This window comes from Ptychodera flava, chromosome 18 (genome assembly GCF_041260155.1).
Source record: "Ptychodera flava strain L36383 chromosome 18, AS_Pfla_20210202, whole genome shotgun sequence".
NCBI lineage: Eukaryota > Metazoa > Hemichordata > Enteropneusta > Ptychoderidae > Ptychodera > Ptychodera flava.
Genome location: NC_091945.1, coordinates 3707404 through 3721715, shown reverse-complemented (window position 1 = coordinate 3721715; position 14312 = coordinate 3707404). Strand labels below are relative to the sequence as shown.

At 35.9% G+C, this 14312-nt stretch overlaps 2 protein-coding genes across 3 annotated transcripts in view; one reads left to right on the top strand and one right to left on the bottom strand.

Annotated features, from left to right (window-relative positions):
- LOC139116693 (uncharacterized) overlaps positions 1–14312 on the bottom strand; it is a 559130-nt gene that overhangs the window by 378094 nt on the left and 166724 nt on the right. The window lies entirely within an intron of this gene.
- LOC139116689 (macrophage mannose receptor 1-like) overlaps positions 1–14312 on the top strand; it is a 155392-nt gene that overhangs the window by 7414 nt on the left and 133666 nt on the right. For both annotated transcript variants that reach the window (XM_070679279.1, XM_070679278.1), the window contains exons 4-7: positions 7629–7675; positions 9075–9230; positions 11539–11759; positions 14117–14184. In XM_070679279.1, coding sequence (XP_070535380.1) covers positions 7629–7675; positions 9075–9230; positions 11539–11759; positions 14117–14184 — 492 coding nt within the window. The remainder of the gene's footprint in view (positions 1–7628; positions 7676–9074; positions 9231–11538; positions 11760–14116; positions 14185–14312) is intronic.

Sequence of the window (14312 nt, the reverse complement as noted above, 5' to 3'; positions counted from 1 at the left end):
ATGTTTAAATGTCTGTTTAAAAAGAAACCCATTGGATTATGTATGTAGATATAATCAATTTTTCTATCTTTTCAACCATAATTTAATTTTGTAACTGAATTTTCATACTATTGCCTTATTTGACTATTATATGGACGCTCAAGTCCGAAATAAAGATATAATAAATAAATAAATAAATAAATACGAAATGAGTACTCTCTATCAAGATCTTTTGCGAGGTAACCAGCCGTCTTTGTCCATTCTACTGAAATACATCACCATGATTGGTCTCAAAATAATGTTACGAACTTGACTGATGCAGTTGATACCATCAATACCATCGAGACTTTGAATTTGATTGTTTGTAAATACATAGCTACCTATAAATTCTTAGATAGGGTCGAGCTTATAACTAATATGAATAAGACTTTCGAGTGAGACACAGCCTATTGGCACAAATACTGGTGTGGCCGGGTTTCTCGGAAAGTAGATTAGTGAAATTTAGGGTGGCATGGAGATAGTTATGGAAATATGACATACCTGTTTCTCAAATGATGAGTGACAGTATAACTGGCTTTGATTCACAGTAGTAATTTGGTTATTTTTACCAGATTAGGCCATTTAAAGAAAATTATTTGTTTGCCGTCCTTGAATTTTTTAAAAACCTACCAGCCAGGGAGAAAAAACACCAACAAAACCACAAGTGTATTAACATAAGCTCATTTTTAGCGACGAAGTTACGTAACTGAGGAAGCTTATAGAGTTGGGAGAGGCAAAGTTGACGTCATTTTCGTCAACAACTTCCGTAAAACTATTTTGTCACACCACGTGATCACCACTTCCGTAAAACTATTTTGTCACACCACGTGATCAGTGTTATCTAACGACTATAGCATACCATTCACGCTGCACACTCACTATCAGCGAAAATAGTATCGTGTTGAATTGACATTATAATTGAACTTAGAGCGTACGTGTGAGTGTATTGGCTTACATGAAAATGCGATAGACAATGATGCATTTACGTTAGAACGTCCATGCTATATCAAATTGTTTTTGTTTTGTCTGTGTAAATTACGAGATTGGTGGATGTTGATGGACATCTTGCGTGCGTTTGGTCTTTGTCTGACATGCATGTCGTTTCGATCTCCTTTTTACTGTGCAGGGCAGAATGAATTACGTTCCTCATGGGTTTCAAATATGAAAAAAAATACGAAGTTTTGAGTGAATTTACGATTTCGTTTGCAAAATTACGAGCGAAAATTTCAGCTTCCCATTTCATCGGCGCGAGCGTGCAAGAAACCTCAGTCTCCTACTACCTCCATGATCACATGTTGTACCACACGAACATGAAACTCCTCTGAAACATTCAGTGTGTAAGCGTGTGGATATTTTCGTAGTGTTTTTTTCTCATTTAATTTGGCAAATTATGAGCAAAAACGTCAATAATTCAAGGTAACCCGTTCTTCTCAATCGCTTCCTGGAGTTTCAAAGTCATACCAACGAAAATGAGTGAAAAATTTCGGTGCAAAAGTCGTGCATCGGCGAGAGTAGAGACTGAGAGTATTCATATAGAAATAGCCCATGATTCGAGCTTGGTTTTCATGTTTTTCGTTTGAATTTTGGCCAAATGGTCGCATTTTAGCGGGTTTTGAAATTTTTAAAGCATCTAATATCATTAAAATGACTTTTCATTAACAAACGAAATAAAAAACTGAGAAATTCAATTATTTATCTACAAAATGAAAATATTTTTGGAAAGTGAATCATGCAGCTAAAAAGTGAACAATCAATGTTTTGGACGAGTACGTACGTGTGAGCGATTTTCGTGGGGATTCCCCGACCGTTCGTTCATTGCTGTGGCGCTCGAATACTCAGTCAGTTTCTGTGAAACGGGATGAAATTTTCTTTCAGGCGAGGCGTTTCAAGTTACTCTTGAGAAAAGTTACTTATTTACCAGTTGTTGTTTTACTGTTTCATGTCACATGTTTTTGATTCAATCACTTGTTGACCTGAAAAACAACGATATTTAGTACTCTTTTTCAACAGACTTTTAGTAAGTAGCCGCGGTAACAGCTGTCAAAATACTTTATTACATTTTGAGTGAACTTTGTAAATGAACATTCTGAACCAACGTGTAATGTTATGCTTGGAATTTTGTTGCTTTTGAGGTTTATTCGTGGTTTTTTATAATTATTGTTTAAGTTAGTTATATTTTGTGTTTCTTTCCATCATCAAACATTGACAAGTAAGCTTGTAAAAGTAGCCTTAAATCGCTTAAATTAGAACTATGTGTTATTTTCTGGTTTTGTAATATGTAAAGAAATAAATAAGTTGATTTCTTTTGATCCTTTCCATTTATTGTTATTTTTTCCTGGTTTAAAGTTACTAATATCCTTAACCCTTAGTCTCTACAATCTTAGAAAAAAATGAAACGATTGATTTAATTTAATAAAAAGAAACTTATTGTGACACAGTTCAGTCATTTTCATAACTCTGGTTCAAAATTCAGTGTGCTATACTCATATCTTGGCAGTGCTGAACTCTTCTGTCATAGTATCTGCAATTGAATAATTACTTCACATAGAATAATTTGTAAATGTAAATCAGTGCTGTTGAAGATTATTTAATTGTCAGGGTGTTGCCAAATCTTATGTGTTTATATTTAAGTATGTCCGGCTCTGAGATGAGCTGTATTGGCATACAAAAGGAATTTGTTAATAACTGACAATTTAATTCATACAATCAATTTTGAAATTGACTCAAAACTTTTGAGACTGAATTTGTAAATTTACTAAGAATTTTCGGACGCTAGAGGGGAAACAGACATAACAGTGTGATGGGCGGACCAGAAAGTCCATGGAAATCAAGCAGGTTGTTCTTACATGAACATTACTGTTTGGTGTGTTGATTTGTAACACGTACACTATTCTAACATGTTTCAACACAGAAGGAAATATTTGCAACTTTATAGTCAATGCGACATATTAATAAAATTATTTTAATTTTGTATCGGAATATCACAAAACAATGTTGTGATCATCGCAGTCCAGCTGTTATGAGTAAGCATGTGTACTTGGCTGGACCGATCAAGTTTCTGCAAAAAATCATTTCACTATCAATGACAAGCTAAAGTGACGTCTTTAATAAATGTGTCCATTCAATATCCAAAGAAAATCAAGGCTATCAATGACACGAAGAAAGTTTGTTAGTCCCCACGGACGAAGTCTGGGGGGACTTATAGATTGGGTCATGTCCGTCTGTCCGTGCGTGCGTGCGTACGTCCGTCCGTTCACGCAGATATCTCAGACATGCCCTGGTCAATTTCTTTCAAACTTTGCACAAGGATAGTACCCTACCCCATATAGATGCACGTCGATTTGTTTCACAATGCTATCAAATTTGGCCGTGTTAGACTCGGAGGACTTTTTAGTTTACACCTCCATAGACTCCCATGTATAAAGCAGTTCTCCATAGACTCCCATGTATAAGTCAGTTCTCCGTAGACGCCCATGTATAAGGCCAAGAAAAATAAAAAATTAGTTTCTCAAATTATTCATATTGCAAAAAGGATGCAGTGACACAGTTTTTAGTCCCCACGGATGAAGTCCGGGGGGCTTATAGATTGGTTCACGGTGTCCGTTCGTCCATCCGTTCGTCCATCCTTTCACACAGATATCTCAGACATTTTGACAAAATGTCACGTGACCTTGGTGACCTTTGACCTCAAATATACGTATTTGTCCATAACTCAGTAACCACAAGTGCTACACCCTTCATATATGGTATGATGGGATGACGCCACATATTATACCTCATTAATTATGTGCATATCTAATTTTTAGCGAGCCAATAGAGCTAGAGGTCTGATTTTTGGTATATAGGGATAACTTAGCAATGCAATTTTTTTTTGACAAAATGTCACGTGACCTCAATGACCTTTGACCTCAAATATACATATTTGTCCATAACTCAGTAACCACAAGTGCCACACCCTTCATATCTGGTATGATGGGAGACCTTATGACGCCACATACTGTACCTCATTAATTATGTGCATATCTAATTCTGAGCAAGCCAATAGAGCTGGATGTCTGATTTTTCGCATATAGGGATACCTATAGGATAGAAATTTTTTGACAAAATGTCATGTGAACTTGATTATTTTTTACCTAAAATATACGTTTATGTCAATAATTAAGTACCACAAGTGCTATGTCCTTTATTATGCACATATCTAATTCTGGGCAAGCGAATAGAGGTAGAGGTCTGATTTTTGGCATATAGGGATTTATTAGCAATACATTTTTTTTCAAAATGTCACGTGACCTCAATGACCTTTGACCTTGATTATATATTATATATATATATATATATATATATATATATATATATATATATATATATATATATATATATATGCATAACTTAGTAACCACAAGTTCTATACCCTTCAATTTTGATAGGATATTAGACCTTAAGATGTCACATCTTGTACCTCATTTATTATGCACATAGTATTTCTTGGCTGGCCAATACAGCTACAGGTCTGATCTTTTTTCCCAATTTAGAACCATAACTTAGACATGCCTCATGTGTTTCAAATTGGGAACAAAGACATAGACCTATGTGCCCATAGATCTCAACATATACACTCAAGTGATACTTCTTAATGACCACATTTCCCTGCCCCATCAAGACTAATACTCCTATTACAAGTGGGGACTATGTCATTGTCTATGACTTGTTTAGAATTATATTTTCGTTTTAAACTACATTTCTTTGATGCAGTGTGGTCATCTGGCAATCCATCATCACGGCAGATGTAGTGCATGCAATACACAGTCCACACTGTCCAATCATGCGTGCATGTTTTCCTGTTATAATTCAATTGGGTCAGAATTTTGTAGCAAGGAACATACAAAATCTTGCAGATAAATCAATTTAGATGATCTATGTACATCTATGCAAATTCCAAGTTTGGTGGACATGTGAAAATTATGTTTTTTGCCTTCATGTACAAGATGGCATGTTTACCAAGCTGGACTCTCACTGCTAAAAAAACAATAGGTTTTATTACAGTTTCACATTTCAACCTAGACTTGGTTCAAGTCTGTGGAGTGAACGCAATGATTTGCATTTTGCTTTCATGTGAAACGCGCGCGTGAGTGGACGCGATGAGTGGAGTGAACGCTATATAGGGGAGTTTCACCCGGAATCACAGACTTGGCTTTCTTGCATGATCTGCGTTGCTATAAATTATTCATGAGATGACGTTTTCTGTACTCATATATTATTCATAAGATGACATCACTAAATTTTACACATTGGGAGGAGTTACCAATAGGAGTTGCATAAACTCACATGGCGTTGTTGACAAAATGTCGAGTGCGATCACTCCCACAAAAGTCAGCACGACCTCTGTTGTATCACCGAAAACGCGTGAAAATATCTGTATTGTTTGTGGGGCCCATGTTGCAAAATGCGAAAATCGTCGCCGGTTATTCAAGGATGGAAAAAGACACCGTCCTTACAGTTGTAGCCTGTTCTCTTACGTGCCCAAAGCGATGGAAATCAAAACAATGTGGGGCGACTTCGTATGTCGTGATTTTCCGCTGCCGGTTGGTGCGCAGACGAACACATCTTTTCCCTCAATGTAACGCTCAACAACAAGCTTTCTTTGGTAATCTCGCATGATTAGCGATGGTCGACCGATCAGTTGTAAAACGCGGTTGATGTACGAACTTGATGCCATTATTCGCCCAGATATAAAACGTACTCGATGTCTTGCTTTGCACGGAGATGACAACAAACTTTTTAATGCATGCAGAGGTTTATTAGCATGCGTTCTTCTTATTGGCCAGAATAACGGTGGGGGCTGTCAATCATTTTGTATTTGCTCTACGTCACTGTGTACACAGTCCGTCTCACCGCCTGTACTTTGCAAGAAGTCCAAGTCGGTGAATCCGGCAGAAACTAACTCACTACTGCGCAGACTCAAACGTGACGCATTCAATCGCTGGGAAAACCTGGCGTGAGCTGCCAAATCCGGATAGGTTTGTACGAAATAGGAGAGACACAAGGGAAACTATTATAAATGATTTTATTTTTTTAAAATTCACCGACTTGAACCAAGTCCGGCAGAAACTAACTCACTACTGCGCAGACTCAAACGTGACGCATTCAATCGCTGGGAAAACCTGGCGTGAGCTGCCAAATTCCGGATAGGTTTGTACGAAATAGGAGAGACACAAGAGAAACTATTATAAATGATTTTATTTTTTAAAATTCACCGACTTGAACCAAGTCTAATTTCAACCCTTTCTTTGCATCTTTCTCAGCAACATTCCCCACACCTCTCTCCTTGCATCCCTACCGCTAAATGCACTGAGGAGCACAGTGTCATCATTGACGCTATTTTTATTTGGTTTCTTTTGGAAAAATAATATATTTTTGTTTGCAAAAGTGTTAACATTGTGTTTGTTTTCTTTTTTTTCTGAAAACCTACCAGCAAGCGGACAACAAACAATGTTTTTATTTAAAGCGCCTTACATCAAATTACCTTTTTGGGTCAATTCTGACGAGTGTCAGTAGCATGCTAACATACTACGCTCATCCTTTCAAGAAACCTGGTACAACTACGGAGATGTTGTTCAAGATTACCCCTTTGTTATTGTAATGTTCTTTATTAAGCTACCTTGAACAATACTAATTATTGGACCTGTTTTTATGTCTGAGTTAAAATTGAAACTATCGTCGTACCTTTGGATTAGGGAATTTTGAATACCGGTATACTAGAATAATCGAAAATAAAAGATAACAGACTGGGTAAGCGTGCTTGATTTTTTGCAAAACGATGATTTAAAGTCACATCTCTTTCAAGACAATCACTTTAAATCGATACAACAAGCCATTTATTTCAAGTTTGTGCAGGGAATGGAAATATCAACATCCTTATCGTACAGTAACACAAAATTAAAACTTCGAAAAGCAAATCCTTAGTTTAAAAGGAAAAATATGTGAATAGATTTAATAAATTATTATTTTCAAATTTGCCACTATAACATTCAACATTTCAGAGATTTCAAGTTCCATTTGAAGGAATGTTACAATCTTCTAGTCTTGGCAATTTGTCAAACTTTTACAGATTGAAGATCTTTTTTCGCACATTCAAAAACATATTTTCTTTCGTTGTCACAGTACTTAATTTTTCCACTTTTGGCAAAATGTATCTGGGAATTCATAAATTGCATACTCTCTGACGATCGTCTTTTTGGGAGCTCTTCAGTGGGTATAATCGATCTAAATGGATTTGGATGACCCAGGGCGGCTCGGACATACAGATCTAAAAAACAACTAATGTATTTATAAATGACAATAGGTAAAAATTACCTGAAAAAATGTTCAATCGATCTTATAACTTGAAAGAGGATTTACGACTTAACCAACTTCTGACAACGTCCCATAACAACTTCTATCAAATTGTAGCCCAAACAAGGATTAGAGCATAAGTCAAACGCCCAGGCCTATCCAAAAATATTAACTAAAATGTGCATTCTGTTGACAAGAGGTAACTGTACATAGAGGACAGATACATATTTGACATAAACCCACTTGACTTATTATTTTGATCTGCATTTTGTTACTAGGAATACAAATGTCTGGATTGGTTTAAATGACATCTCTACAGAAGGAGGTAAGATATTTTGTCATTACAATTATATGTTTTAAATATACGCTCATTTGCTGGAGTTTCAGTGGAAGTTTGCATGTATTAGATTGACAGTGACATCGTCATGTTTATAGCTGTTTCTCTCAATGTTTGCACTACAGGAATTTCCTTCGATGTCTACAGGTGGAAACTTATTCATTTCTGTTATTGAGAGAGCCTCTTTCTGGATGGCACATGAGTAAAATTAGTTTCCACCGGCACCTGTAGACAAAGTCGGAGTAAATACTAATTCTTTGTACCGCCTTACATACTAATTCCATACTGTTTCTCTGTTTCATCGAATCATAAAGTACGGTACAATTCAAAGAATGCTTAATTGGTCGTGATATAACACACTGCGAGGTTTAGTATAAGCAAGAGATAGTGGGTTGAATTTGTTATTATGGAACAATGGGACACATGGGCGCCCCTATTAAAGTTACGAGGGCGTGACATATTTTTTGGGTCAGTTCTAAATGCACAAGGAAAAGGCCAAACATTGCTTATCAGTCTATATTTTTCCACAAGTTTCCATAGCTACGGCTATTATCTAAGATTCTTCGGTATTTTTCTGAAGATCAAACAAAAAAGGCTTCATTACAGTCCAATTACTCTATTTCATTTCACCGAGTTTATATATTTTGAAAATGACTTTATTCAAGTTGTCTGCTGCAAGTCTATTTCTCACCTATATCTTGATATTATTACGCACACTTCACGCCTGTACTACTGTCTGAACAGAGAGTGAAGATATTTCCACACAACTTTACTTTTTCTTTGTGACGTAAACAATCTAAAAGATATTTGCTCGCAGAGTCGCGTCCCAACAATTTATAACCTTACACCTTCATGCTTTTCAATAGCATCATTAGTTCAATATTTTGCACGCCCTTTGAAGATTCCATACCGTGAATCCACATTTAGGATTCAACTCTTAACTACTGCCATTCAAATTTGATGTTTCGCATCAACCGTTCTCTAATAATGATTGTTGGAATGCAAATCTAGCTCAGAATGACCTGATCTTGCAGGCAAGAGATGAAGTAGTTTATGGTTGACGAGAAAAATCGAATCTTGTGTTCGCGAGAATACTTTATCGTGCCTACGAGACACCTTTTTGTGAGCAAAAGATAGCTTCGTGTGCTCAAAAGAAACTTCTCGTGAGCTCTAGATAGTTTCACATGAGAACGAGAAACAATGTCATGCCCACCAGAAACTTTCTCGTTGGCACAAGGCAGTACCATGTGTTGAAAAGAAAGTCTCTCCTGAGGAAAAGATTTTTCTTCTCCTTACAAGAAACTATGTCTGCTCGCAAGAACGTTTGGTGCTCACAAGAAACTCGTGAGCACAAGATACTATCTCATGCTTTATCTATTTGTTTTAGTGTATAATTGGAGTGACGGTTCTGCCTTGACCTACTTCAACTGGGCATATAACAGGAACGACGACGCAAAAGACTGTGCTGCCCGGGCATTTCACCGTTGGCAGATGAAACCTTGCGGGGACTTCCTGCCGGCATGGATATGCAAAATACCAAAAGGTGATGGTCATACATCAAGCAGTTCATCGTCTATTTGATGTATTCTAATTCAAGTAAGCTCTGTGAATGTTTATCCAGAGTACATCAAAGAGTATATAAAAAGAAGCGAACCTGATAATAATAACCATTGGTTTATTTACCGGTTCGTAAAGGCAGTTACATAACACAGAGAGAGGGAGAAAGTAAAAAAGTAGAGGGTTAATGAGGAGTTGGAAAATAGCTTACAGCTAGTCTAGCCCAAACCCCGTCATGATAACTTGCCAGAAAATCAAAGTTAGCAAAGACGGCTCATAATAACAATAAAAAATAGTTCTTTGTAGAAAAAACAGGAAAAGTGTTGAATTAATTAAAATATCGTAGAAAATCACTAAATTATTACTTGGCATAGGTGAAATATATATATATATATATATATATATATATATATATATATATATATATATATATATATATATATATATATATATATATATATATATTTCTTTATGGGAAAAAGAAAAGAATTGAATTTAATATAGTAGAAAATCACTAAATTACTTCTTGGCAAGAGTGAAATTATATATATATATATATATATAATATATATATATATATATATATATATATATATATATATATATATATATATATAATTTTTGTAGACTTAATTTGAACAGTAATGTCGTTCCAACCTCTTGCTCCAGAAGAAACAGGAAACTGGCTTGAATTTGTCATTGCATGGTATGGACGTAGGTTTTGAAGTTGGCAATGTCTAGTATATATACTCATGACAACTGACACTGAAGTAATCTGATAATGTATACGTATGTGGTGAATGCTTGTGAATCAAGCTGTAACGAAGGAACCTAGAAGGAATTTATTGAGTTAAAAAAACATCTTAAATATTAAGTTGAGTAAAACAAGGAGCTGTGTGGTCATGTTGTTGATTTGAACATCATCGTACCAACAATCATGTTTTGCGCTGCTAAAGTACAGTGAGTAATTCCCCAGACTTCTAGGCGTAGCTGATATGGGAAGTATAAATGCATTGTACAAAAGTGAAAAGGTAAAATGGATCTGAGCCTGTAAAAAATTCCACATGTCTTCCAAATAATCGTATCAAAATATTCAGACCAAAAGAGATGCTTATCCAACAAATATCAACAAAAGGGGAAACATCAACTTCTCTGATTTGCTCGTCACGGATGTAAATAGAATCTGTGACATTCAGTTTCCTACGACGGTCTCTAAATATAGTAAAATTTGTCTTGCTCCTATTTATTGTTAATATGTTTGAACCACACCACAAATTAACATCATTTAAGTAAAATAATACAGTAGTTAGATCAATACTATCTTAACCATAGTAAGTATGAAAAAAGATGGGAATCATCAGCAAACAAACGAAAATCGTAAAGGACAAGAATCTTGAAGGTCATTTATATATATGAAAAATAAAGTCGGACCCAACAGTAATCCTTGGAGAACACCTTGATGAATGCTAGATTTCTCTGACACATTGTCATTTGATTGAAAAAATTTAGAACGGTTTGATAAATAACTTGTATCCATTGTAGGCACGGTCTCTAAACATATAATGCTCAAGTTTTGTCACGGTTTATAGTGCCGAAAGCTTTACTAAAGTCGAGAAATACCCCTAAAGTAGAATTTCCTTTGTCTATTTCCTTTAGCAAATGGTTTACTAACATTTTCAAAATTAACTTTCTGCTGTGCTTCTTTCTAAAACCATACTCATGTTTGTACATTATGTATGAGGTGACCTGCTTGTTAACTACTTTTTCGATGACTTTGCTGAATAATGGTAGTATGGACACTGGTCCAAACAAGTTCCGTTCTCCCTTTTCAAAGATTGGCATACCTTTGGAAATTTAAACTGGTTGAGAACACACCTGTTGAAAAAGAACTATTTATGATATGGGCCAGATGTTTTGAAATGACAATGTCTGCATCAATGAAAAGTCTCGGGGCAAATTATCTCACCGACTTGCTTGTTTGCCATCTAAATACACTAATGTGTTAGTATAGTGTTGTTGAAGTATTTTTAAAGCTGAGGCACCATTTTATTAGACACTAATATGATATTTGAAGAAATTAATTTTCATGTTACATAGTGACATCACTCTTATATTATGCTTTTATGGCGATTTACAAGATCCATATACAGATAGAACTTTGTCAAGTTTCTACCTTCTTTCATAATTGTTTTGTAATTGATTGATTAATTGAAAAGATAATTCACGAATCACGTGATATAATTATTAAATCTATTGACATTTTTTAATGTTCTTCTCTTTCTTTGAATTTATAGGCGTGACGCCTCTAACAGTGCCCCCACCACCTCCTCCAGATTACTGTTACGAAAATGACACCTCTTGGCTGAACTATGGAGACAACACGTGCTATTTTTTCAGCACAGCTTTGTCGGTAGGAACTAAGACATGGACTGAATCTAGGGAATATTGTCGTTCTGTCGGTGGTGAATTATTGTCATTACATGACGCAAACGAGACTTCTTGGATTATGTCTAGGGTAAGTCTTGTGTTAATATTTGTTATCAGTTTTACTGACAGAACACTATTTCGGAGTCATTTTGGCACGGGTATACATCATAAGACATGTCTCAAGTTCCGAGACAAGAAATTTGCCTTTTAAAGCTAACAATTATCTAGTGGTTAATAAGCTCAGAAACCCCGTAAATTATATATTTTCAGAAAGCCTAGATATAGGGTACCACAGTGTCACCATTATTTATATAACTATCACATGACAGGTAATTTGAATAACCTTTCGAAATTCGGTTTTTCATATGTTTTGTTTCGATGCTTTGAGATATGTGACTGAAATTTATGTGAGTGCAAGCTGTTTTGAGGATCTTCTAAAGTATGTCTCAGAATTTTTTAAACCTTCTGAAACAATTTTTATGCCAGAAAAACCTCCAGAGGGGTGAATTTAAGCCTAGTTGATATCTTTAAAATTGTACTCAAACAAAAACTAAGCAAGATATGAAAATCTGAGACACACTTTTGAAGAGCGTTGTAACAGCTTGCATTCCAGTAAGTTTGAGTTATAACGTGATAGTTATGTAAACAATGGTGACAATATGGGGACCAAAATCTTCCCCTATCTACACTTTAAGAAAATGTATAATTTATGGGGGTTCTGAGCTTATTAACCACCAGAGAATTGTTAAATTAAAGAGGTCAATTTCTTGTCTTGGAACCTTAAACTATGTCCGTGCTCGAACGGTCAAAGTATCGATTCCCCCCCCCCTCTCTCTCTCTCTCTCTCTCTCTCTCGTTCTAGGGCTCGTTTCGTTGCAGTTGTTTTGTTGTTTTTGCTTATGTCGTTACGTAGGAGAATATTAACAGTTACGTACGTCAAAATCGCTTAAAATTGACATGCGTTGTGGGCGTCTTTCCTTGAATGTTTTACGATAGTTATTTGCGCACAAGGCGTGAGGGTAAAAGTTTGTTCACATATATCTGTTATCCCGACATATCTTCAGCGAGGAATCTTGACAGAGTGTTAAGTTGTAAGTTCGGACATGATCTTGTCTACTTTTATATGACGACTGTCACATTGCTTTATTTTGGAAGAAAGTCATTATAATGAGGTAGACGAAGTCGTAAGAGTATAACACCGAATTCACCAAAGCATAACTTGACACTTGTAGGGTTCCGTTGAACAGAATGACGTTTGAAAAGTTTGTAAGGTCGATGAAATTAAAACTTTTGGTTCAGCAATGAAATGTATTCAAATGGCAAAAACAATGGCGTAGCAAACACGGTTGCCGATTTTTTAGAATAGCGAATAATAGATTGGAACGTACTTGGCACCTTGAAACGATGGTTAGAGCAGAAAAAAGTGAGGCAATAACAGGACGCAAGATCAGCATAGTGCCAGATCCACACATAGTAGACAGAGTCAACAGGACACCATGTAAAAAACAAGGCCATTGCAGGAATAGAAATATTTCGTGTGTTGAATTAAAATCTACAAAATAATTAAAATGAAACTTTTCAATATATCTTTACTTAAATATAATGATCCAAAAGACCATAAACCATAGACCCTAATGGTTAACCGAAGGATAAAACAATTTTAGCATATTTCTCGTACTTAAATCTGAGGTGACTGGTCGACAGAAAGCACCACCATCTTGATTTCAGTTGAAAATGTAAACAAGGCAGAAACAATTGTTTTCTCGTCGAATTAGATTTCAATATACCAGTACAAAGAGAGCCCTGTTTGTTAGAGTTATTTGCCTTGGACGGAAATGCGTGTATCATTCTCTAGAGGGAATACGAAAAAAATCAAGGGAACTAAACATTGGCATGATTTCAGAAGCCACAGTCCCTCCACATAGCATCGGTCTAGATCGCCTCAGAGTTGATGCAGAGAAACGTGGTCTATACAGATGATTGGCACCTTCAAATAAAATATCTTGATTGCAATGCTTGACCGTTCGTGCAGGTCAACTTGTAAAACTGACTCCCCACAATTTGCAGTAAAGTAAACGATATTGACACGATGTGCACTTCAGGGTGGACTGTGTTCATGTTAATTGTTTGGACGTAATGGCAATGAATCAGAATTTTATGACTGGTATTCCTATACCCCTTCTTCATCTTCAAATTCATGTTATCGCTCTTCTTCTAGTCCCCTGTTTATCAGGAGAATGTTAGCCTAATGAATTTGTTGAGACTTACAGACCTGCGTGACCGTGTAAAAACAACGCAGAATGAGAAAGTAAATTGTTTGTTAAAGCAATATAACGGCATGCTAGCATATCTAATGACATCCGATGATGACCCTGCATTTTGTGTAAAATTCCGTCTCTTTATGCGATAAATATTGCAATGTAATTTCTCCTTCAATTTCTCCAGCTGGAGTTAGAAACAAGACGAGGTTGGTGGATTGGACTTAGGGAGTATGGTTTTGACAGACACTTTAGGTAAGCGTTTCTAAAAGTTCCATGTGTCATGTAACGTGCCACATTTGGACTGACTCATTTCATCAAATGGATGCACTTTTGACTAAGTTTGCTAGGAACGAAACTGCAATCAGTCCAACTACAAAAGT